Here is a 26518-nt window from a genome sequence, read left to right on the forward strand (position 1 = left end):
CAAGGGAGGGCAAGGTAGTCAGGGAACACTTCCTTGAAAAGTGTGCCTATCCCTCAGCCTTAGCATAGCAACCGCAGAGCCTCACCCATAGTCTCCCGCCCTTACCCCCCATCAGACACCACCTTGCTGCTCATGAAGGCATGGGGAGGGGGAGGGGACACTGGAGAAGGCAGCCACTGGCCCAGGCCTGGCCAGGTTAGGAGCAGTGTGAGTACCAGCTAGCCATTAGCACTAACATCTTCAGGAGCCCCCCCAATTCCAAAAGAAAACACCTCCAACCTGCTCCTTCTGCCCAGTCCTCAGGGCCAGCAAAGGATGAGCACTGCATCAGAGACAGGGGCCACAGCAGCCCCAACCACCCAGGCTCTCAGGCGGGTCCTAAATACGAGGCCCTGCTCAGCAGAGGCTACCTACCGAAGCTAGCTGGCAGGGGCAACCACCAAGAGGGAGACCACTGCAAAAGCAGGCTCTCCAAGCAGGTAGGCACGCCCAACAGGTTCCCAGGGTTGCAGGCAGCAGAGGGGACACCCTCCCCGCCACCTGGCTCTACCCTGAGCCAATCGTAGGTCGCTGTCAAGGACAAGTCTCCTCTCTTAGTTGGCATGAGTCAGAGGTCATCCTGCAAACCTTCAGGAGGAAGTGGGGCAGGGAGTGACTCTGCCACGTTCTATCTGTCCTAAAATGTGATGAACAGGACTCAGAGGAGGCAGGTAACTCTGCCACCTGGAAGCCCCAGCAGTTTACGGAATCTCCCAAGACTCCCTGGACCCAGTGGCCAACCCAACAGGTCAGACACACCCCAAGCGGTCATAAAACAGGGCCTGCCTGGGGAGCAGTAGGCAAAGGGACAGAGAGAGCAAGTGTGAGCCTGGGCCTAGCCTGGGATGAGGGAGCCTTTAGGGGTTAGAAGAAGCTAAAAGAAAATAACCTGAAGGCCTCCAGGACCAAAGACTGGGGTTCTCTATCAGAGCTACCTGCCACTACCTTCCTGGTCACTCCAGTGATGGGAGAAAGAGGCGGCCTCCTGGTAGCCTCAGTTACACGCACGAACCATGGTCACATAATAACAACTTTTATTGTCCCCAAGAGAAACTCTACTCTGCCTGCTCCATCCACCCTCCTGCAGGACCAGAGACAAGGGGCCCTGGAGCCCCAAATAATACACAACACAAAAAAGGCTCAACCCAGTGGGAAGCATGAAGCAGGCAGAAACTGGGTCCCCTATGGCGCGCTGGGAGAGCGTGCGACTGCAAGCTGCGCCAGGGGACGAGAAGCGGTAGGGGGCAGGCCGAAGTACCCGGGAGGCCGGGCTGCAGGCAGCAGCGGGCACAGGCCAGGTGGCAGGCAGGGAGGAGCAGCCTCACTCCTCCTTCTTGTCCGTGGGGCCGTCTACCGCTGCCTGGAAGGGACAGAAACCACAAGGCAAGGGGTCGACAGGGTGCACCCCTCCCCTTCAGCCCCTAGCCCCTCCACCCCAAAGGCCCAGCTGGCTGCCTTCTCTCCAAATGACAGGTACCAGGTGAGCAAGGGAAAGGTCTGCCAGTGTGGGAGGGGCCCCACTCTAACAAAGGCTGCGACCCTAATACCAATCAGGGAGGTGCAGCTGGGAGCCTCTGCTGTCACTCTGCTCTTCAAGCTGCAGGGACCCACCCCAACCGCCATCTTAGGCCCATGGCAGGCCCAGCATTCGAGTCCCTCCCCCAAGTCCCAGCTCAGGCCCTGCCCAGTTCTGCACATCTTTTAAGGGTCCTGCCGGTGAGCCCGCCCTACACTGAAACCACCACCAGTCCTCCTCTGGGGCCCGGGCTGTTCCTCTTCAGCTGCTGCGGTGGCAAATTTGGGCCACCAAGCGACAAGGCAAATTGTCAGAACTTAGGGGTGTTTACCGGGCCCTCAGGCTCAATTTCCAGGCCACCTGAGCTTCCAGATTCAGCCAATCTGAGGACTCAGACAGGTCTTGTGGGGGATGGGGTAGGTGGGTGGCCCCGGCCCTGCATCACCCCCACAGCCCATGTACAGAAGGCCAGCTGCCCGTCGCAGAGTCTCCCTACAATGGACTTGGACTAGAGTCACAGGCCCTGCACCATAAACCAGGTGCACATGTAAGGGAAAAAGCTCTTCTCAAAGACACTGACGCCAGGCGTGAGGCTGGGCAGACCACAGCGCAGAGGGCCCACTGCACTGCTGAGGCCACTTTAGCAAGCGGCTGCCATCTGCCAAGCCACACCCCTCCTGCCTGAGAAAGGGTTCCAGCTGCTGGGCCCAGACTAGCACTGCTTGGCAGGCTCTTCTGTAGACCCAGAGTCAGCAGCAATGGAGAAAGAAAGGGGGAGCAGGAGAGAAAGCAGCCAGTCTGCCACTGGGGCCTCTTGAAGGCTCTGCTGAGGCAGGCTAGGCTGGGGATGGGCCTGCTCTGGGCCTGCTCAGGGTGCGGGGGTGCGGGGCTCTGATCCTCTCCAACAGAGCAGACCACCCATGCGGCTGACCTGTAACTTGGCGTGCTCCTCCAACAGGCGGTCGTACTCCTTGGTCAGGCCCTCAGACTGCTTCCGCATGGCCAGAGCCTCGTTTTCAGCTTTCTCTAGTTCTGGGGATGATGCAGATGAGGAGGAAAGGAAAACAGAAAGACAGGGTTAGGGAGAGAAAAACCCACCTGCTGGATACAAGTTCAGATACAAGTCTGAACATGTCCCCATTGAGGTTGTCTAGGAGAGCACTCCTCTCCAAAAAGCTCCCCTGCCGGCTACTGTGAGAGCCCCCAAAGTGGAGGAGGGCTGGCCAACACAACTGGGGGAAGCGGGAAAATACCAAGGACCCCCAGGCCCATTTGACGGAGGGACTCCAAGTGGCCCTAGGCACAGGTGACTCTAGGGAGGCTAAGGGCATGGGACAGCCTGAGAAGGCTGAGGTGAGAGCAGGAGGCAGGGAGCAGAATCCCATCCTCAAAGCTGAGAGCTAAAGTGGGTTGGGCGGGGCCTTCAGGAAGGGAGCAGATGAACTCACAGCAGGTTCTTCGGGAACACTGCAAGCAGCTCTGGTGTAGCTTCCCGCATTCTTTCTGTCCCTGCCCCAAAGACCCTGGTGATGCCGGCACCTGTGGGGAGCAGCGCTCCCCAGGCCTGATGCTGGCCGAGATGCTCCAGAGTTAGTCTCGGAGCATCCAGGACTCCCTGGGCCCCCAGACGGACACCAGACCACTGAGCCGAGCAGAGGGCTGTTTGTTCTCACCCAGTTCCTGAGCCCAAGGGCGCATTTGTTATTAATACCTTGGCACAAGAGGGACAACCACCACTGCTGGAGCTTCCAGACTTTCAGGGGCTGGGGGACACCTGAGGACAATGCTCACTTTGCTTGTTGATGTCCAGCTCGTCCTTCAGCTTCTTCAGATCAGCCTTTAGGCTCCTGTTCTCTTCTTCCACCTTCTCCTCGGCATCCCTACCATCCAACTTGACCCCGCCAACAGCAGCTTCCTAGGCAGAACGCCAAGGGCATGGGTTACTTGGGAGGGAGAGAGGGAGGGACGGAGGGAGGGAGGGAGACAGGCGATCCAGCTCTGTCTTCCCTGCAGAGTGTGATTCCTCAAGCGGCCCCAGGACCTGCCCCATGGGAAATGTCAGCACAGGCCAAACGCCCTGCCTCTCTTTCTCAGCAGCTCTGCGGGGTTTACCAGTCCAGCCAATGACTCAATCTACTCTCTTCTGGAGATTTCTACCAGTCACCCCTCATTGACAATGACCTCTGTTCCTCTCCCCAGGCTCCATAGCTCACTCTGGCCAGGAGCCCCAAACTCATCCCTGCCCATGCAACTCTATCCCGCCTACGAATGAATCCAAGTCCATCTATACCCATCTCCTTCGTAGCACAGCTCACAACGCACCTCCTCGCACAAGCCTTCTGAGACTGGCCACCTCCCGTCCCTGCCTTGTCCCCAGCTGATACAATCCTCAGGAGACCACAGGCCTTATCTTGCATTCTTCTATGCTAACCTGCCCATGGTTCACAGCACAGGGCCCAGCTCACTAGAGAGTCAGCTTTATCAGGCAAGAGTCTGGCCTGGGTGTAGCACATAGAGACAAGGTAGCAAAGAGGGTGCCCCTTTCCCTGTCAAGTCCCCCGGGCCCTTCCCCTACACACTCCCACCAAGAACCACCCTTTCACCTTCTACCCAATCCCTCAGCTTTGCCAACAGCCAGTGTCACACATTTCCCAGCCTGACAAGCCAACAGTGGCCCTGGGACCCATAGGGAATGTCACATGGCCGAGTCCAGCAGGCAGAACACACCTTCTTCAGCTGGTCATTCTCTTCCATGTACTTCTTGGCTGCCTCACTAGCACTCTCTGCCTGCTTTTTAAAGGCTTCGTTGGATGCCAGCAGCGTGGCCTGCTGGGAGATGAGAGTCACCAGGCGTCTCAGCAGGCTGCAATTGAAAAAAAAAAAAAAGGGAGAACTGAGCAGAAGAAAGCAGGGAAAATGGCTGGCATGAATTTCTCTTGATTGCTCCTGGCCCAAGCTTGCCTCTAGCCTAGACCTGTCCTCTTGGGATTGCCAGGGCAGCCACGCAAGACGCCACCAGCCTGGGTCTGGCAACAGGTGGAGAAAAGGTGGAGCCTGACAGCTGTCTTCTGCCACCAGAATGATTAATACTGCCCCAAAACAGCTGCCCAAAGCCCTGCGGCTGTCCTTCAGTCCCAAAGGTACAGGAAGCAACAGACTGACAGGACACCCCGACCAGGCCTAGCTGCAGCCAGAGGACCCCGAACCTAGCCCTTTCCAGCCGAGGACCTAGATGTTCCAGAGAAGCCACAGCACCATTCTCCTAGCTGTGAGGTCAGGCTTGCCCTGGTAAACAGGAGCAGCTAGCATCTGGGGGCACTTCCAACCTCTGGGCCAAATCCTCAGCCCAGCTGATCGGGGAGGCGGGATCACTGCCCCATTTCAGAGAGGGGAAACTGGCTAAGGCAAGTGATAGAGGTCAAGAGCCAAAAATGGCCACAGCAAATCCCCACTGCAGTCTGTCTGACCCCAAGAGCCAAGCTTGCAACCACCACCCATTCTCAATTTGGAGAGGACCACTCCCAAGCCAAATGAGAGAAAGACAGAAATGACTCTTCTCTTCTCTCCCCAACCGCCTTCCTAAACACGGTCCATAGGCAGCCACAACAAGCTCTTCCGGCGCCAGGGGAGCAGAAAAGGAAGAACCAGGGCCCAGGCATACATCTCAGGTGCAGACCAGCCACGAGGGTCAAGCAGGCGGCAGCCGGGGGACACCTGCTGCTCCATTCCCCCAACAGCCAGCCCTGTCCTTGAAATGTTAGCTGACAGGAGAAGAGAGGAACGGACAAAGGCACAGCTCAAACAGTAAGAACTGTGGTGGGGGAGGAGGGAGGGCACTTTCCCCACACACCTGAGCCAGAGGCCCGGGCTGGCCACAGCTGTGAGGAAGGCACCTACAAGCACCGCTGGGGAACAGGGGAAGACTGCTTTGTGCAGAGTGTTTCCACAATAAAGTGCTTGCTCAGAGGAGACAAAGCGGCCTTGGATGCCTGCTCCCAGGCCGGCTTTCCCAGGGTCCTTGTGGAAACCAGCCGCTCAGACAGCCTGAGGGCATGGGGTAAGTACGAAACAAGATGCGCTCCCCCCACCAGCACAGGCCCTGGCAGAGTCCCTGTGAGGCACAAGTCCTCGGGCCGGGGGTGGGGGGGAGGTGGGCACACAGGGGCCCTCAGATGCCCACCACACTTCCCGGTTTGCGGAGAGGCTCCAGGGGCCCCTGGCAGTATGGGGAAAGCCAGGCTGCTGGTTCCTGGCAGGAAGGGAGAGTTTCCAATGACATGTGCTCTCTAAAATTAGCAGCCAGACCTCGTGGCCCAGGGCTCAGGTTTCCCTGTCTCAGCCCCTGACTATACACCAGCCTGCCCCCCACTGGGCTGGAGCCCTGGAAGTGGAAGGAGCTCCCAAGAACCCCAGGAACCAGAGAGAAGCAACACACCTGACTTCTGTCAGCAGGGCGGAAGTCACTGGAGGGACCCAGAAAGAAAGGCAAGTCTGACCAAGCCCCAACCTCCCAAACCTCCCTGCTATGAGTGCTCAAGTGCTTCGGCAGCTCTGAGCAGATCCTGGTGATGTGGAAGAGGCCCCTCCTCCCAGATGGTGACAGACTGGGGGGAGGGCACGTGTGCCACCTGCTGGATCTAGCAGGCAAAGATGGGGCAAGTAAGCCCAAGAGTGACACCCCCCACCCCGGCACAACAAGGCCAGGCAGGTGGCTGACATGAAGAGGACTCGGCTGTCCCCCCAAGCCCCCGCCCCGGTTATCCAGGGAGGCCATCCCCAGAGTGGCAGTGGTGACAGTAGCAATGCAGCAGGGGTCCAGCTCTCCTCAGTGCCCTCCCAGCCCATCCCCAGCTATGGAGAGCCAGGGCTACCACCATGAGCCCAGGCAAACACAGAGAAACCAGCACCAGAGCTGTGCAGGGAGCCTCCCGAAACCGCAGCCTGCTCCAGCCCGCCGGCCCGGGTTCACAGCCCATACTTAGGCTCTCTCCCTCAGTACAGGGCCGGAGCCACCAGGGCAGGCACCCTCCAGCACCCCCCACCCACTCCAGCACCCCCCACCCACTCCAGCCCCATGAGTCCATGTCCTCTGCCTTCCTGTTAGACCTGTTCCTCCCTGTCCTGGACAATTCTGGTAGTTCTTCCCTCCAGGAACCTTGTTCTCAAGGAGTTCTCCCTCCTGCTGGCCCAAGCCGCTCCTCTCGTCCTCCCTCCCTCCATTTGGCAACCTACACCAACCTAGAACCTGCCCTGGCCAAGTCACTAGCAGGACCACTGCCGGCCTAACCGCCCGCTCCAAGGAGTGCCCTGGAATCCTTGGGGTGCTCGCTCAGCAGCACTTGGTGCAGCTGATAGGTTGCCCTCCTCGCATGATTCTCCCCTGCCCCTGACTCAAGCAACCCTCACGGCCCACCAATCTCATCATCAACAGGGCTCATCTCATACTAAAGGCTGGCCCCTGGGGGTCCCTAAGCCAAGTCCAGCTCAGCCTGTCTGTGGGCGGACCATCCCTGCACCCCACTGTGCTGAAGAGCATTGCTGGTCTCCCTGCACTCCGCGTGCATGCCACCTTGCGCCCTTCTCCTGCCCAGCCCCCCTTCCCCAGTCCTGTCCACGTCACTTCCACACACACCATCTTCCAGTCAGGTCATCCCCATTGCCAACGGGGATAGCCTCAGTACTTGTTTCCTAGCTGATTAACAGCTCCCACTAGTCTCCTCCCTACCCCTGACCATACGGCTTTGCAATCCACACTCCGAAAGCAAGCCAGAATGATCTTTGTCCGAGACAATCTGATCATGTCACCCTTCTGCTTAAACCCTCTGATGCCAGTCCCTCCCTGGGCCTTCTCCCCTCACCAGCCATGGAGCACTCTGCTCCAGTAACACCAGACGGCTGGCCGTTCTTGGAACACACTGGGTTCTCGCTCGCTTGGTCTCCATGCCACTGCACTCTGGTCTGCGATAGCCTCTCCTCTTCTGATGACTCAGATCCAGTTCAATCACCACCTTCCCCAAAAACCGTTCCCCGACCCTCCCAGGTCCCCCCTTTCTCGGTTCTCCCACAGCACCTCCGCACGCCCCCATGTGGCTGGCTGCGCTGTGCTCACTCCGTGCTCCCCCTTAGCACCTCTTCAAGTTGTCATTTGTTCCCTGGGGCCCCGGCTCTCCCCGACTCCGCTTTCCCTCAGCCCAGCCACACCGACGAGGACACAGGCAGAAACAGGGTGACAGGAAGCAGCGGCAGAGAGGTGCAGGTAAGACCGTGCTGATGAGCAAGCCAGGCTTGTGACTGCAGTGGTAGCTAAAAGGCCGGTGTAAAAACACTCACAACCAAAGCTGGCAGCCCGGGGCCAAGTCAAGAGCAGCGAGCCCAGGAGCCGGCCTTCTGGAACTGCCCCTCACATAAGGGGCCCCGAGTTCTTGCACCTGCCCCCAAGATGTCTGCCTGGAGAAAAGGCTGATGGACTGCCTTTTTTCTGTCTCCTGCCCCTTATCCTCGATCACACTCTGCTCTACTGCCCATGTACTATTATGCAGGTAACTGTTCTTAGCCACCCATTTCTGGACAACAGATGAGAACCCACGAGCCAAAAGGATGTCCCAAAGGTACCAGGCTGACAGAGGGGCCCAGGGTCCGGGGTCCGGGTCCCAGTGACAGAGGAAAAAGCCAACACACAAACCTTAAGAAGATCTAGATGTGTCCTTGGCAGACAAAAATCATCCCCAAATACCTGAATTTGACTCGGCTTTCTTGTAAGATGTTCTTGGACACTGAGTGGAGCTCTCAATGCTTTTATAAAAGGTTGAGTAAACAAGAGAAGTAGAGAGAAACAGACTCGCGATGTGGACACTAAAGAAACAGCGCCAACCGTATCAGGTGGGGAAGACGGGGTTCCTGTGTGCTTTGCACCAATCCCATCTCCCTCCTGTGGGCAAGTAGGGGAGGCAGACACTGGCTTAACAGGACGTGGAGCAAAAGCAAGGGGAGGGTCCTCCCAAGTGCCAACTAGAATTTTCTTTGGTTCTGGCAACCCTCCCACCCCGACTCTGTTGCCGATCCTGCCCACTTAGCATTTCCCAGGCATCTCCTGGGTACCATGCCCTCCGGTGAGTTGGGTCACTGAGTCAGCAGGACCCCACCACAGGGACAAGGAGGCAGGCAACTCCCCTTTACCCCGCTGCCCCAGTGCAAGCGGGCACAGGCTGGTGTCACAGTGCCACCTGCTGACTCTGCAGGCTGACTGCGGCCCAGTGCCAGACAGAGCGCTGCAGGGCTGCTGGATTCTGGGTGAACCCAGCCCATCTGTCCAGGAAAAAACATGGAGGAGGAAGAAAAGGCCACCCTAACAAGGAACCGAAAGTCAGCTGATGCCCCAGGTAAGGCTTCAGGCAAAGTGGAATGATGATAACGGCAGAAGTAACCCCAGGAAACACACACCCTTAAAGAGTCTGGAATCATGAAAAGAAGGCAGCGGGAAAACGGCAAAAAGAGTTTACTCAAGAAGATCCAGGGCAAGTCTTCCAAAAGGGCCGCTCTGAGAACATCTTCACACACATGGCTTGGGCTTCCTCTTAGCCCTCAAGTACAAAGGCTGTAGAAAATGGGGCGCTGGGGGACTAGGAGCAGGGTAAATGCCAAGGCCCGCGGCAACTCCAGCTAACAGCCCGGTGGTGCCGGCCGCCCTGTGGCCGGTGGGACAGCCAGAGGGGAGTGGGGCGGAAGCAGATGGCCATCCATGCTCTAGCACTGAAGAGAGCCAGGGGACAGGAACAAGCTGGGTTTCTCGGGCTTTGGCAGCTTGCCTTCTTGAAACCAGCTAAGAGATTTTGTATAATCCGGGGGACAGAGAGCAACGGACTCAAATACGTGAGTGACCCACCTGGTGATCGCAGCAGTGGCGGGAACGGGAGAACAGGAGCTGTCAGCCCTGGGCGTGCCCAGCACGGGAGTAACTAGAGTCCAAAGGAAACAGGCAGTGCCTCCAGCAGGCAAGGTGCCATGCTCGGAGCCTGGGAAACATGCTTGCACCAGGGCATCCAATTAAAGGACAAGAGGTGGCTTCAGCTACACTGTCTGATGTGGAAGGCCACCGGCCACATGTGTCCTTTTCAGTTTAAATCAATTAAAATGACATTAAATGACAGGCCCAGTTCCTTGGTGACACCAGCGCGCTCCTTCACAGCCTGAGCACTTCCAGCCTGCACACAGCTGGGACGGTGCCAGGCTGGAGGAGCCCCAGTGGTCCCATTCCATCTAGAACCCTGCTCCCCACTCCCCCACACTCTGCCTCAGAAAGGGGCCCTCCTGGAACGTCAGGCTTTCAGGGACCTTGGAGTCAGGAAGAAGGAATCTCTGCTTGCTTGGCACCCTGCCCCAAAGGAGGAGGTCACTCACCATCTGCTTCTGGAGCATGAAGAAGACAATTCTTCAGTCCAAATCAAATAGCTGAACAGACAATCCGTACTTTAAAAGTCGACGCTTGTTCTGATGCATGTCAGATGGTCCTTCCTGGACAACGTGTAGAGAAGCCCCCCAACCCTGCTTTCCTGCTGCCCCATCATCCCCAGAGCCCCTCGTGGCCCAGCACCCACAGGGCAGCGTGCGCCGCTACAACTGCGCTGAGCGGCCCTGGGGTAGGGCGGGGACAGGGCTTCTGCAAGAGACTTACCCAGTGCCTAGACCTGCAGTGCTCAGAAACTAACGACCACAGCCAATACAGCAACAGATGGAGCGACAGACCAAGTGGGACTGAAGGCCAAACCCACACCTGGCCTGTGATAGGGCCTCCACCCACATCACTCTATCTTCCAGCAGGCCTGAGCATCAGGATTTTAAAAAACCCTTAGTTACCTTATCTAGATACCAATTTAAACAAACTATAAAAACCCAAACCCAAAACCTACATGATCATCAGGGAAATGTGAATAGCCTCAAGTTTACGTTACGAAGCTGTTACTGTAAAGTTCTTACACATCAGATGTTAGTGTTGCTTATGATTTTTTTACAAAGTCCCTGTCTTTTCAGAGATAAACCGAAATTTTATTTTGCCTGTAAACATGATATCTGGGATTTGCTTCAAAATAATCCACAGCCAGGGGCGCCTGGGTGGCTCAGTTAAGCATCTGACTCTTGGTTTCAGCTCATGAACGCAGGGTCCTGGGATCAGCTCGCGTTGGGCTCTGCTCAGCGTAGAGTCTGCCTGAGATTCTTTCTCCCGCCCTCTGCCCTCTGCACCCCCCCCCACCCGGCTCAGGCACCCGCGTGCTCTCTCTTAAATGAATAAATAAATAAAATCTTAAAAAAAATAATGCACAGCCAGGGGACAGTGGAGGTGGGGAGATAAAATGGAAGTGGCCAGGAGACTCCCACTGCTGAAGCTGTCATGTTGGGGCGGGGGAGGGGGCGGGGGGGAGGACCGTCCTTCTTTTCTGCCTCTATAAATGGTTATGTTGTCTACGTCAACAAAGCTAGCAGCAGCCCCGGGTGATTCCAGTGCTTGGCCAATGCTGAGAGCCCCCAAGCACCATCTAACTGGGTGTCCTGAGGATGCCCATCTCCCAACCCTGTGTTCCTGCCGCAAAGCCTATCCCACTCTACTCCGCGCCCCCCCTCATGCCGGGCCCCACAACACAAGACCCCTGAGGGCCAAAACTGGGCCTTCTCTTTGACTCCCTGCCTGAGCTTGGCACAGCTTAGTAACACAGTGGGGAAAATCCCAGAAAACTCTCATCACTACTCAGGGTGAAATTGAGAATGGCTACCATTTACTAAATACTTCCTATGCGCCCGAAATGATGCGGAGAACGTCACCTGACTCACCTCAATCCCCACACCAAGAACACAAGAAAAGCACCCTCATCCTCACTCTACAGATCCAGGGAGAGGCTCAGAGAAGTTTAGTGACTTTCCCGAGGTTACCAAACTGCCAGTAACAGACCCAGGATCCAAACTCAGACCCAATTTCCAAATCCCACTTATGGTCACACCAGCTTGCCTCTCAGGGCCACCATGGCTCATTATGGGAGGGAAGGGGGAAGCAGCCAGGGTCAAGGCACGGCAAGAGAGCCCAGGCTGGCCACTGGCCCCTGCCTGGCACACGTGCACCCCAGCAGGGACACAGGCATCAACCATCCGCAGAGCTAAACATCAGAAATAAGCAGCGCTCACCTAAAGGCAAAGCAGAGCCTGCCTTGCTGGCCTCAGTGGGTCTTGATGGATTTTACCCTGTGGATTAAAAGGGACTCAATCACCTTCAGACAACCCAGCCCCCAGGTCACTGGCCATGAAGGAAAGGAACCTGGCAGAGCGGCACAGGGGCAGGCCCATCTGACTACAGGAGCAGACTGCAGTGACACCATCCAGCCCGGAGGGATAGGCAGAAAAGCAGCCATCCCTGTGGATCAAATTCAGGTCATTAATACACACGGAGGAGTGGACCTTCCTGGGTCTGGATGATGAGCACTATCTTGACCTTGACTGACATTTTAGCAAAAGCACAGAAGAACACTCGAAACAGCACGGGAGGAGCTGCCGTGTGGCCACACTCCCAGCCACTCCAGAGGGACGATGGCCAGCTGCCAGTCTCCGAGTGGGGACGCAGAAACCGAGGAAATGGGTGTGCAACAGTAAGTTACTGGCCGGGCCCGCAGCTGCCCAGATCTGCACTCGGCAGCAGCCTGTCCCAGGCCACCTGTCCCAGACCAGAGGCCCCCAGCGTGCACCTTCTGAAGGTTCAGACACTGTGTTTTTCTAACACCCCTGGGGTCCCTACTATAGGAGCTCAGGAGCCCTGAAGAGCTGGGCTTCCAATCTACAACGCCTGGCACAGCAGTCTGACAAGCTCAACCTGGACGCAGGCCTGACACTCTCCCTATGTGCCTACAACCCCCTATTCAGTCCCCAAGGTTTAGGCAGCCCTCAGCGTGTGCCTGGAACCTTGGCACAGAGCGGACTGGCCTACAGGGAACAAGCCCAGGTTCCCATGCCGTACCTCACAGGCTGCCCGGGCCTCGGAGGCCAGTCTGCTGGGCCAGCTAACAGCACGGCATGGGCCTCACAGGGCAGACTCAGGAGAGAAACCTCAGGGAAGCATGAAGAGGTGATTTAGCTGGGCCACCAGGGGAGGGGGAGGCGGGTTTCCAGGCAGAGGCCACAGAAATACTTGGGGAAGGGGACCCACATGGCCAGTTCATGACATGGGGAGACCAGAGCACAGACGGCAGAGGGCTGCAGGGAGGGATCACATCCCAAAGGACCTGGGTATCAAGCCTTTATGCCAATGGTGCTAGGAAAGCACTGGAAGCAGGGGCAGCGGGGTCCCCACCAGGCTCCCGATGAGGGCCCCGCTAGGAACCAGTACTACAACCTGAGCATCGCTCTCCTCTTCTGTGGCCCTCACATCCACTAACCCACTGTCTCCAGGTCTCTAGCCCAGTCTTGCCTCCCCTGGCACGTTTCCTTTCCCTCCAACTCAAGGGAAGCCGAGCTGCCGGCACCTCCCTCTCACCCATCTGTCAACCTTTCCATGAAGCAGCCTGCAGCCCACCATCCTGCTGCCCAGCCCCTGTCCAGTGAGCTCTGCTGGCTCCCTTCCCTCCAGGGCATGCTCCTTCCAGCACTGCCACTCTGCAAGTGCCCCCAGCCAAACCGCGGGCGCCCCAGCCTTCGAAACCCGGCGTTCCTGCTGGCCTCTCCCCTTCTCTCGTCAGCACCCCTCTGCCCTCTCGCCGCCGCCCGCCCCCCGCTACCACGCCCTGGTTCGGGCCACCAGCAGCTCTCCCTCCAGCAACCTCTGACTTGGTCTCCCTCCGTCGGGGCTCTCCTGCTCCACCCCCACCTTTGACCGTTGCCAAGCATGAAGACACAACTCTGACCAAGGGGCAGTGCCACTGGAACAAGTCAGCACTCTACCACACGGAGGTCAGACACAGACTCAGGAACCAGCATTCAACGCTCCACCCCAGCTCTCACTCCCCCTGACCCAGCCACCCTGCGTGGCCTGCCCCTCTCCACACTCAGCCAGAACCTACTTTCGCTCAGGGACTGAGCCAGCACCTTCCAGTGCAATGTGTGCCAACAAGAGCAACCAAGGCAGATGCGTCAAACAGGATCGAGAGGCCCAAAGCACCTGGCCTAGCTGAGGTACACGCAAAACGGCAACTGGGGGAAGTTTTCCACTGTTCACGACCAGAAAAACAGGGAAGACGAGCTCAGTGTTCAAGAGTGGGCAACTGGCTAGACACACAGGAATGCTGGAGAGGCAGATCACTTGTCCGAGAATGATTGCTCACGATAAACTCGGTAGAAAGAAAATGCAAGTTCCCACATGGCAGCTACTGCTTGACCCTGTCTTTTGTTTGTTTAAGCAGGCCCCATGCCCAGCGTGTAGCCCAACGGGGGCTTTGAACTCATGACCCTGAGATCAAGATCTGAGCGGAGATCAAGAATCGGACGCTTAACCGACTGAGCCACCCAGGTGCCCCACCCCCCGACCCTGTTTCTGAGAAACGGGCAGACTCTGTAGGGAAAGAATCCAGGCATGGAGGTCTCATCGTTTTAAGTTTGACTTCTCGGCTCTGCCGAGAGGCAGCTCTGAGGACTGGGGAGAGGTTTTGAGCTTCTCTGCGCCCCCGTTTCTTCGCAAAACTATTGTAAAAATTATCTTGTGCCTAGTACACAGAACACCTAGCAAGCGGTAGCTGCTATTAGATGTCAAAACCTCTAGAAAGGCACACAAAGTACAGGTCAGCAGCAGTTACGGCAGCAGTAACGTTTCAAAGAACTTATTTTGTTATTAATTTCAAGCCTCATCTTCCTCCAAAGACTATGTGCTACCCGCTGACCATCTTCAGATGTATGGAAAGGGACAGAGTCATCCAAGAGATTAGAATCTTGAGACTCATAAAACCAAGGTTAATAAATGAGGACATGCAGGAAAGTAGATGCTGGCTTACAGATGGCACAGGGGCCTTCCTACCAAGAGCCAGGCAGTAACTACTCAGGGAACAGAACAGCCCACTATCCGGTCTACAGTCAAGAGGTAGGTTGAAAACCAACAACCCAGTACTGGCAGCTCACACCGACGCAAACGAGCTGGTAGTGAACAGGGGGGAGGAACCAGGCATGAGCCTGGGCACGGCCACTTGGAGCCCATGCGACTCGGGCCACTCCATCTCTTGGGCTGCCCTTCTCCATTCATAAGCCCGCCAGAACTACACAGGTTATTAAAGTTCTTACTGGCTTTGAACAGAACCAGAACCCAAACGAACCACACAAACCACTCGCACACAGAGGTGAGGCCACAGGGCTGCAGTCTGAGAGAGAAGCCCTTAGCAGGCGAGAACACGTAGCGCAGGAGGGGAGGAGCCTACCCAAAGCCACACCCTGACCTGGTAGAGCCAGTCTCCTTCCAATTTTGAGTCCTTCTTCAGACACTGCCAGCCCCCCTAAGTGTGATTCTGTGCAGCGTGGCACTGCAGGCACCCCTCTGCTATCACCCCAACATGGGGCAGGGAGGGCTACTCATGTGCACATCTCCGCCAACTACTCTGTCCTTTCTGCGGCAATAACCCAGCACTGTCTCCTGTTGAGTAATGCTCACGTGTCCGTCGAGCTAAGTAAGACTGTGAGTGGGACCCCACAAAACAACTGTCACAATACAACCGAACCTGACCCAGCAGAGACAAAGAGACAGCTCTTGCTCGTTCCTTTACAGGTTTGCACACAGCTAACAGGAATCACTGGTTCAGGGGCACCTGGCTGGCTTGGTCGGTAGAGCACGTGACTCTTGATCTTGGGGTTGTGAGTTCGAGGTCCACGCTGGGTGTACAGACAACTTAAAAATAAAATATTTTTAAAAAGCTCAGAGTCCCATCAGCGAAGACATGTAGAACAAAACAAGAGAGGAGCCCTCCGCGCAGAGCAGGGAGTATGCGGCTAACAGGTGAGAGAAGACATCCTTCAAAGAGAGAAAGCGCTTCAGACGTTACAGGGCGCACACAGCCCGGTTTATGAACCAAGCAGGTAAATGAGGAGAGCGAGACAGTGCCCCCCCTACCTGAGATGCACCTGACGGGATCCAGACCTAGCTAGGGGGATCCTGTCCCAGGGAGTGAAAGCCCACGCCACGGCCCGAACTACCACCCGCTGTTGGCCTCCAGGAAGGCCCGCACCGCACACGCGCTGCAGCAGTGCTGTCCACGTTCGAACGTGCAACGGGGCTCACCCGGAGCTTGCTCTCCAGGGGGCCAGGGGCTGGTCTGCGGAGCTGCATTTCCAGCAAGCCTCCAGTTCCTACCGAGGCGACTGGGCCACAGGCCATCACAGCAGCGAGGCGCCAAGGGAGCAGGACACCACTGATCCATTTCCAATGACTAAAAAGAGTTAAGAGGCAAAAAGGAACAGAATGCCCGGGAGGACTGATGTGGGAAAGTGGGTTTTAATAGTAAAAATTTCAAACCAGCTCACATATCTGAGAACAGGGAACTAGTTACACACACTGGTCCCCTCACATGACAGACTACATGACCATTAAAAACAAGAGAAGTCTGCATGAGTCATGGAAAAATCACCAAGACATATCATTCAGTGAAAAGGGCAAGTCAAAGCAGAGCAAAAAAACCCACGGCACTTGTGCAAGAAAATTTACACGTTACATAAAACGTGACTTTAAGAGTTCGGAAACATCCCATTATTACCCATCTCTGGGGATGAGACAAAGTGCTCACTCTTGTGCCTGACATTCCTGTATTATTTGAAGTTTAGGGGTCTCTATTTTACAATGAGCAGGAATAACTTTATAATCAAAGCAACAAAGATTACAGTTTTGTTTTTATTTAAAGTTATTTCCTGCAAGCCACGTACAGGTTGTGTGGACATCAAGTCTGGACAAGAACTTTCCATAGCTAACGTTGTGCAAAAAGAGAAGTTGCTCAAGGACTACAGCCGCCATATAGGATCTGAGTCCTAGACTAGGGAGGAGTATGTATTTCTAGAAAATTCCAGAAATGATTCAACTGATCATTTGTGAGCAACTGGTGAATCCACACTGACCCCTGGGGTCACTGTTTCCTTTTCTAAGAAGTTGCACGAGACCAACCTCACAAGGTTTTGGATAGGCTACTGGACAGGGACACGAGAGAGCGCAGCAAAGCATCTTCTAGCCACAAGGGAGAGGCAGGAGGTCTGTGGCTGCTGCAACAAGCAGGCCCAAGCAGCTACTCCAGCCACCTGTCCTGTCTCACTTATGGTGTTTCACGACGCAGAGCCCACTGCAGGCTTCCGTCTTCCTGACGCTGCTTTCCTTACAGCTATGTGCTCTCCTGCAGCAGTCCTTACTTTTCTTTCTGTCCTTCCTATCTTTCAGATAAAACATAAGCTTGCCAGGGAGTCCCCTCCCACCCCCCCCCCCCGAGCCCCTATGGGCCCTTTTTTTTTTTTTTTAAGATTTATTTGCGAGAAAGAGCACACACACACGCAGGGGTAGGGCAGAGGGGGAGAGGGAATCTGAAGCAGATTCTGCACTGAGCACGGAGTCCGATGGATCCCACAACCCTGAGATCACGACCTGAGCCGAAACCAAGGGTCAGACACCCAACCGACTGCGCCACCCAGGTGCCCCTCTGTGGGCTCTTTAGACATAGCGAACTCTTCCTCCTCCCTTGGACTCACCTGCAGTTAGACGCAATCCTCTGGACCTGCCTCCCTTTCAGGCTCAGAGCACAAAATCATGCTTCATTTTGGAGCTTCCCGAAACCCTCTAACTCCACGGTACCTGTCCTCCCAGCCTCCTCATTGCCTAACTCTCCAGTTTGAAGACAGCATGCTCACAGACCCCTTCAATGATCCAACAGACCACCTGGAAAAGCTCTGCCCTTCCCAGGTCCGACCCTGCCACACTCCAACATGGACTGAGAGTAGTCAAGGTCACCTGAACAACTGATTTTTCCTTTGAAAACCTGAAACCCAGGCAGGCAGCCATTCTAATGCCTAATGAAGAAGGACGCCCCAGTGACCAGAGGCATAAGAGCCCAGCTAGAGAATTCACATGCTACCCTGCCAACCCCTGGAAGCCCTTGGCCTGAGTATAATGTTTACTCCCAGCCAATCAGCTGCCATTCAATGGCAGCCAGGCCCCTCTGATGAGCAGCCCTGTGAGCAGAAGGCAGCAAAGCGGCCTCCGGACTCAAACAGGTGCTTTATATCACTTTAGTCTTACCCAACTAGCTACCCCCTTGGCGCTGATTGAGGCACTCAGTCTTACCAAAAAACCCACCAGAAACAGGCTACTCCTGCAACAGGTCTACACTGGGGACAGACATGCTCTCAGCCCCTTTGTGCCACTTCTGCCCACTCTTCTCAGGTCAGGTCCCCATGCCCAAAAGGCCCCTATTTAACTGGTCCCTTTAAGCCGGCCTCCAAAGATCCTCTCCCAGAGGGCAACGCCTCATCATTCACTTCAACCTCCTTACAGAGAGCAAGCTGGGCATGTGTTTGCCTAAAAGAGCAGGTGGCAAGTTATGGCAAAGCCAGAACACAAGTCTTCTGACATTCCGATCGGACCTCTCCCACTCACCACACTGCCTCTGGAGGTCAGAAGGAAAATCAGAGGCCTCTGGGGAAATCAGGGCCTCCAGTTCAAGGCCACAGACGGAATAGGTCAAAGTCACAGGCAAGCCCAGGGGTCCCTTCCCTCACTCACAAGGACAGCAGCAAAGAAAAGCCGGCAATATAGAGATTCCGCTGGGCACGGAAAAGCTTCATGTGGAAGTGCTCCACGGCCCCGGGGTTATTCTGCAGGTTCACCTTCTCCGTCACGTCGTCATACTTCCGGATCTCACGTACAGCATCTGCAGCAGAAGACACACAAGGGCATTAGCTCCTGCTCAGGCCAAGACTGGGCTATCAAGAGGAGACAGGCGGCATAAGTCAAGGTGACCTCACTTCCCCCAGATCTGTCACCCCAGGTATCTCCCCTTTGTACTACACACACCTTGGGGAGGACACCTTGTCAGGAGCTCTGCCCTGAGACCCACTCTCCTCTGGCTTTTTTCATGGCACTCCCTGGCCCCATTCTACCCCAGACCACAAACTTGCTCTGTATCAAGATGCTAACCAAGTCTGAGGTGTTGCTGGCAACATCCATGGAGCCCCCAGTGTCTGGTTCTGTGTACCTCAAGTCAGGCTGGCTATCAGCTACCCCACCAATAACCCAGGGTCGGCCTGTTCACGTAAATCCCCACGGAGGAGGAATGAGCAGCCTAGGAGTCAAGACACCGAGGCTGCCTGCTGAAGACAGGCTTTTCCATTTCCAAGCTTCATAATGGGTTTTATTATTTTAAACTGCCTTATTCTAAGAACAAGTATCATTAAAATGTCCATACTACCCAAAGCAATCTACAGATTTAATGTCATCCCTATCAAAATGCCAACAGCAGTTTTCAGAGTTAGAACAAACAATCCTAAAATCTGTATGGAACCACAAAAGACCCCGAATAGTCACAGCAATCTTGAAAAACAAAACAGGGGGGATCACAATTAGATTTCAAATTATATTACAAAACAGTAATAATTAAAATGGTATAGTACTAGCATAAAAACAGACACAGAGATCAATGGAAGAGAACAGAAAAACCCAGAAACAAACCCACAATTATATGGCCAAATAATCTTTGACAAAGCAGAAAAGATTATCCAATGGGAAAAAGTCTCTTCAACAAATGATGTTGGGAAAACTGGATAGCCACATGCAGAGAACGAAACTGGACCCCTTTCTTTTACCATACACAAAAATAAACTCAAAATTGGGGCGCCTGGGTGGCTCGGTCGTTAAGCGTCTGCCTTTGGCTCAGGTCATCATCCCAGTGTCCTAGGATCGAGCCCGGTATCGGGCTCCCTGCTCCGCGGGAAGCCTGCTTCTCCCTCTCCCACTCCCCCTGCTTGTGTTCCCTCTCTCGCTGTGTCTCTCTCTGTCAAATAAATAAATAAAATCTTAAAAAAAAAAAAAAAAAACCCTTGAAGAGAGCACAGGCAGTAATTTCTCTGACATCGGCTGTAGCAGCATTTTTCTAGAACGTGTCCTGAGGCAAGGACAACAAACTATTGGGAGTACATCAAAATACAAAGCTTCTGCAGTGAAGGAAGCAATCAACAAAACTAAAAGGCAACCTACAGAACGGGGAAAAGATTAAAAAAAAAAAAAATCAAAGACGATACAAAAAAATAGTCTTACTCTGATTACAAAACAAGTGCACGCTCATCAAAAATCCAAATATACCAGAAATGTGCCAAGAGAAAATATCCCATGACATAAGCACCTCCAGTAAGCACGGGACACGTGGTCGTCTTACCCAAGGCAGTCACTTTGAGCCACATTACTCCACTTCCTCTGTAATAACACGTCCTAAGCTGAAATTACCCTAATTACAGGTTTATTATCCATCTCCCCTGAATTAGACTACGTACCACAAGAGCAGAAATCTTTTCTGCCACATCCAGGACCTAGCACAGCTCTGGGTGCATACGGGGCATGCAAATAACTGAATCGTGAGTAGTCTCTGCTCCGGAGAGGTGCTGCTAGTGGCTTACAAGTATAGTGCCATCTATTTGTCTATGTCGTAGAAATGGAACCATCTACTGCTTTCCGCCCCCGCCCCTTACCCGAGACATCTTTTTAAGTCAGTACATAGAGATCTATCTAGAAAGGTCTCTTAAGAGACCCCCATGGGAGAGGAGCAAGGTACCACTACATGGATGTTCTTGGTTTTTAGTTTGTGACTGCTTGGTTTTTAAGCTGACCTCACATTATAAAAAAATCTGCCTCCCTTTACTGGCGTCCTGGTATTAATCTGTACCACGAAGCAAGCATTCTCCACCACTATTTGCAGAAATCTAAACCAGGCCAACAACATGCCTATTTGTTAATGAACTAAGTGTTCCTGTCTCCCAATCCCCAAGATTCCTTTATTGATAACCTAACCCTCAGTGGAATGGTATTATGAGGTGGGGCCTCTGGGAGGGGTAGGTCATGAAAGCAGGGCCCTCATGAATGGGGTTAGTGCCCTTATAAAAGAGACCCCACAGAGCTCTCTCATCCCTTTCACCATGTGAGGACAAAGCAAGAAGGCTCTATGAAATGGGGAACAGGGCCCTCACCAAACACCAAATCTGCCAGCACCCTGATCTTGGACTTCCAGCCTCCAGAAATGTGAAAAATAAATGTCTGTTGTTAAGCAACACGGTCTATGATATTTTTGTTACAGCAGCCCAATATAAGACCTAAAATTTAAAATGTTCATACCCTTGGACTCATCAATTCCACCTCTACGGATTTATCCTACATAAACATTTGCATAAATGCACAATGATACCAGTATGCCTATAAAGAAAGAACTGAATTACAGCAAAACCATACGTTATGATACTACACATTAATTTTTTTTAAAGATTTTATTTGAGAGAGAGAACGCGCGCGCGCGCATGCACACGCACACGAGCAGGGAGAGGGGCAGAAGGACAGGGAGATGCAGACTCCCCGCTGAGCTCGGAGCCCAATGAGGGGCTCAAACCCAGGACCCTGAGATCACGACCTGAGCCGAAGGAGCCAGCCAGGTACCCCAGGATACCAGACAATGTTTAAAAAGGATGAGATTGCTGTAAATGGAAAACAGTGTGTACTATGGTCTGAATCCAATCCCAAACGGTCCATAGCATTTTAGTAAATAGGTCCACACAGAAAAGTGCCCCTGGACATGTACAACAAAGTACTAACGATGGTTTTTCTGTGAGACATGGGATTATGGGGGGACTTTAACTTTCCGGGTTAAATTTCTGAATTTTTAAGAACGTGTTATTTTTGTGATTTAAAACAAAACAAAACATGTCTGAAGTGTCTGCACCACTGGGTGGTGCAGTTATAGTTAAGCATCCAACTCTTAGTTTCAGCTCAGGTCATGATCTCAGCGTTGTAAGATTGAGCCCCACATCAGGCTCCATGCTCAGTGCAGTCTGCTTAAGACTCTCTCTTCCTCTCCCTCTCCCCTCCCCCCTCCACCAAGCTCAAGTGCTCGCTCTCACTAAAATGAACAAATCTTTAAAAAAGTAAAAAAATTAAATAAAATAAAAACACGTTTTTCTCTACCCTCCCATCTACATCCAGGAACCCCGCCACCCTAAGGACCACCTTGGCCGATGGCAGGGAGCACACTGGGATGGGGGTGTTAGGCCACACTAGCCCAAGTCACACAACACAGTGCTGCCCTCCGTATCTCAGGCCTCTGGACCAGGACCTGGACCCTGGATGCTCATCAAGCCCACTCCCCCACCACCCCCTCAGACCTGCCCCAGACTCCTCCCGGTGAAGGCTAGGGGCCAGCCAGGGCTGCAGCTCTAGCTAGTTATGCCTATCACCTTTCACCAGGATTTCCTGCTAGCTAACATTTATATTTGCAGAAGTCTCGACAGACCTCTCTAGGTTACACTTCTTACTGTAAAGGGTAGGAAGCAGCCAGTCATCAAAGCCGGTATCTCTAACTTCCAAGCACTTCCCTGACCTCAAAAAAGAAGAATGGCACCTCTGTCAACTCCTAGGTTCTGCAGAGGACCTCCCTGGCCCATCGGCTGTGCTAGGAAATGGGGAATTCACGGAGCCTATACAGAGGGGCAAGGCCCTGAGGCAGCACCCGGGCACAGCCCCTCCCCATCCCAATTCTTGCCCCTACCCTACATCCAAAACTCTGAAGTCTGTTTTTTTTAATGCCCAAAGGATGACACACATATTCCCTAGCCCCTCCAGGCTTAGAGACCACTCAGGGAAGGAACCCTGATTGGAAAGAGCTACTTCTTGGGGCCTTGCCAAGTATTTCAAGAACAGCACAGTATGCGTATGTGGGCAGCTGGTACCCACCCTACACAGTTGGGAAAGGGTAGGCTGCACCTGGCCTGTTCAGAGGAAGTCTTGCCTGAACACAGCCCATCAGGAGCCAAGACATTAAGAAGGAAAAATGCCTAATGCTGCAGCCAGTGGATGGTGCCTTGCACATTCCCCCCAAACTATGGCCCCCTACCCCCCCCCCAACTGCCACATTTCTGCTGGAGACTCAGGGAGAGAGGAGGGTTCTGAGCCTAAGCGGGCATCAACACCTCGGAGACAGGACCACTGTCTACAGCAGAATCCAGCCAATAGTTGAGAATCCACGCCGAGGGACATACTGACCACTTAGGACAGCACACATTTGACAGCCAGATTAAAGTTATATTGGTTCCTCTGGTCTCCAATCATACCACCACATCACAAAATGCTTGCCTTCCACCTTAGTACCCTAACGCCCCAGGCCCCATCCCAGAGCATGCCCTGGGACCAGCTTATCTTCCAAGCCTGGCTGGTGTGCACCTCAACATGGTGTTTATAGAAGGACCTAGCTGTGTTTATATCACAGCTAGAAGGACCCAGAAAGACCTGAAGCCTGACCCAGATCCAGAGAGCTCTAGGATACACTACCAGACCTCCCGGTGGCCGCCCCCCAGCTTCCTACCCAGCCCCGCTCCCTAACCATTTGGTCGCTCAGTCCCTTATTCACAGAATGTCTACGTGACTGAACTGCAGTGCTGCTTAAACCAAGATCAACATGGACCAATCAGCTTCTCTTGGTTTCAGTTCTGGAATGACGTGAGGAGCCAGCCCAGGAAAGTGAAGTGGTCATCACAGGGTGCATAAAGGCTGCTGCTGGTCAAAGTAAAGGCCCAGGCCAGCAGTCAGCAGCACTCTGTTCAGGGATGAGGGAGCCTCTTCCCAAGAAGACAGAGACACTGAAGGGGTCTGTCTCTGGGAAGCCCAACCTGTAGGCTACACGTGGAACGTGGCACAGGGCTTTGCAGCAGAGGCCATGCCATGGCAAAGGGTCTGGGGCGCGTAGCTGCCCTCAGCCATGGTTCACTCACCAATAACCAGCAGCACAAGGATGACAATGAGGACTACAAAGAAGGTGTTGCCATAAGTCACTACCAACTCCACCAGGCGGGACTTGAAAATCTTCTGCCATCTGTGAAGAAGACAAAAGGGCCGAAGAAATAAACAAACATCCACTTGGGCCCCAGGGCCCCGAGAACAGAAAGCCACTCTTGCACCGTTTTCCAACGGCTGAATATTCTGAACAGAACTCAGCCTCGACTGCCTGCAGTTCTCCAATTTATGACATCTATTCAAGAGTGCGGGGGGGCGGGGGGGAATGCTTGTCCACGTGCAGAAATTTCTTAAAAAAAAAAAGCGCCACACTCTTAAAAACACTAAGAGTCTCTGCGGAGGGAAACAAAAACGTTCTTTTTTATTATTTATTCAAGGGTAATTAACACATAGCATACTACTAGTTTCAGGGGCAGGGAAATGGAAAACTTTTCATTGCATTCCTCTACATAATGTTCAAAATGCTTGCCACGTACACGTTATTTCTTCAAACAGTTTCTCCACATGACCCATGTGGGTTCATCTAGACCCCCACCACCCTGGATTATTACGAAGCAGACCCAAAACTTCCCTTCATTTCCTTCCATAAATACTTCAGGATGTAACTCTATCAATAAAGAGCCTTTAGGCAATCACAATGCTATCACGAGACCTCAAGAAAATGAACAAGAATCCCTCATTATCAGAGCCAGAGTCCCAAAGTCCAATTGTTGCAATTTTTTTTAACACTTGGTTTGTTTGAATCTGAACTGACAAGGTTCTGACTGTGCATTTAGTTGATGAGTAGCTTCAATCTCTCCTCACCCTCTTCTGTCTTCTTTCCCAATCCAGTTTTTGCAGAAACCAGGTTGTCGGTCTTACAAAGCTGTCCAGATTGCAGCTCCAAAAGGGCCTCTGTCTCTACATTTCCTCTGAACTGTATGAAGTGTGAAGAGACTCAGATCTGGCTTTTGGCAAGAGCACTTCTTAGACAATATCATATACTTCCTATTTTATTATATCAGAGATCTCTGTTTTTGTCTAAAAAGTTTTTTAAAATATCTATGAAGATTTAGCCTTATTTATAATTTTCTGATTAAAATCAGAATATGTTCATATATTATGTGTAATTAAAAATTAATTTCCAATTAACTTTGAACAGATCTTCTGTTCATTAAAAGGACTATGGCTTCACCTCTCACAGGCTGAGTAATGCTCATGAGGCTCCTATGCAATGCCGGTGGGACTGGGTGGGAGGACAGACGTCACCAAGTCAGCTACAACATAACCCCATGGTGCAAGTCTTCCAGATGCCATACTGCCATCCCCTGAACCCTAGGCACCCAAGGGAAGGCGGAGGGCAGCATTCCCAGAAACATAACTAGAGATAGGTCTTCTCCCTCTTGCAGCATGGTGAAGGCCAGAAGGCAGTGTGCACAGGAAAGGAATTCAAAAAGATGTGACAAAGCAAAACTGTGTGGAAGGTTGGCAATAATAAACACAATCCCTGCCACCTCAACCCCAGACAGGTTCTACCTGTTTCCATCTGGCCCCAGTTCCAGGGTCTTACCAACCCGGCATGGAGAAGCTATGGGGCTCAGCAACGATCACCCTTTTGCTTGCCTGCTTGCTCCACAGGCCATACCTTTTGGGAGAAATGAAGGGAATGCAGAGAAGCAGCACAGCAAAGACCTCTGCATAGAGGAAGGTGGCGACTGCAGTCCACTGCAGACTCATCGTGTTGCTAGAAGGTTTCCAACAGTGAGATGTGCGCTTGTTTCCTGACAGGACACAAAAGGGACAGAAGCTGTTGTGAGAGCTGGGCAGCCACTCTTTACCCTCTACCGCAGCACTCTACTCCAGTCTTTTTAAGCCACTGGCTGAAACCGGGCTCAACTCGGCAGGGATACTTGGCCAACAGCGCTCAAAGGCCTGACAAACTCCCGTTTGCCAGGACGCGGTTACTTGCTGCCTTCCGGTATGTGCCTTAAGAGCCACCTTTCTGGCGAATTCCTTTCCCGACTGGGTTCGGCAAACTCCTTATGCCTGCTTCACTGGGTAAGTGTTAATAAAGATTATATAGACGGGAGAAAATTCTCGACATCCATCAGGCTCACTCCCTTCCCAGTCAGCCCCTGGGCGGCAGTGTTTCAGCAACGCACTTTCTCCGAGAGCGGCGACGCCCCCACACCCCCCTTCCAAGGAAACCAGGAGGCCCTTCCCTCACGAGCCTTTCCAACAGAGCCGAGAGAAATCCTGCAGCCTCCCTCCGGGGCGAGAGCAGGGGCTAAAAAAAACCTTCCGACGCCGCCGCGTCTGCCTCGAATGCGGTGGGAGAACTCGGGAGTACCTCCGAAAGCCCACCAGAGCGACTCCTTCCGGGCGGGAGTCGGGGCCAAGAGCAAATGCGGGTCTCGAGTAAGCACCTCACGGCCTCATCCAGGGAAAGTTCTAGAAAAAACGGTCTTTTCGGAAGCCGGAGGAGCCCCTCCCGACAGCCCTGGTCGCCCACAGCCGCCCAGCCGGCTCGAGTCCCCCGCGCTCCACCTGCGCGGCCCCTCGACATGGCCCTAAGGCCGCCACGCCTTCCCCCAGCCCCACCCTGGGCGCCCCTCCCGAGGGGCTTCGGCACCGCCCCTCGCCCCCGCGGCCGGCCCTCACGTCCCCGGAGCCCAACTCCAGCCACCGCCCCGACTTCCCTCCGCCCAGCCCTACCCCCGTACTCCCCGGCTCGGCCCTCGGCCCCGGGCCCTCTCCACACTAACCGCCGCTGCCCCCCGTCGAAAGCCCGGACGACCTGGGTGGCCCCCAGAGCCCAGCTGGAGGCGCAAGCACGCTCACCGACCTTCCCACAGCCAACGCACACGCCCCGCTGCCACCGCCACCAAACGCTCCCACCGCAGCCCTGGCCCCGCCCCTTCCCCCCACGGCCGGAAACCGGAAGCACCCGCCACGCCACGCCCCCCCGCTCCCAGCCGCGCCCAGGCCCCGGCGACTCCGCCCACGGCCGTTTTTCGCCCCGC

General features: G+C 54.1%; 1 protein-coding gene across 5 annotated transcripts; it reads right to left on the minus strand.

Annotated features, from left to right (window-relative positions):
• Nucleotides 1-1056: 1056 nt before the first annotated feature.
• On the minus strand, nucleotides 1057-26415 carry BCAP31 (B cell receptor associated protein 31). 5 transcript variants are annotated; one of them, XM_025862781.2, is made up of 8 exons: nucleotides 26341-26415; nucleotides 25141-25276; nucleotides 23495-23595; nucleotides 18258-18405; nucleotides 4283-4418; nucleotides 3347-3470; nucleotides 2487-2587; nucleotides 1057-1399 (listed from the first exon to the last, which is right to left on the minus strand). In XM_025862781.2, exons 2-8 carry the CDS (start codon nucleotides 25230-25232, stop codon nucleotides 1361-1363), a joined length of 741 nt encoding a protein of 246 aa, XP_025718566.1. In that variant the 5' UTR covers nucleotides 25233-25276; nucleotides 26341-26415; the 3' UTR covers nucleotides 1057-1360. The 5 variants fall into 5 exon arrangements, with proteins under 5 accessions (XP_025718566.1, XP_025718568.1, XP_025718567.1 ...); XM_025862783.2 differs by having other exon boundaries at nucleotides 26337-26397; XM_025862782.2 differs by having other exon boundaries at nucleotides 26261-26394.
• Nucleotides 26416-26518: the final 103 nt, after the last annotated feature.

This window comes from Callorhinus ursinus, unplaced genomic scaffold, assembly GCF_003265705.2.
Source record: "Callorhinus ursinus isolate GAN/ISIS: 27379988/994484 unplaced genomic scaffold, GSC_fseal_2.0 scaffold84, whole genome shotgun sequence".
NCBI classification, from domain to species: domain Eukaryota; kingdom Metazoa; phylum Chordata; class Mammalia; order Carnivora; family Otariidae; genus Callorhinus; species Callorhinus ursinus.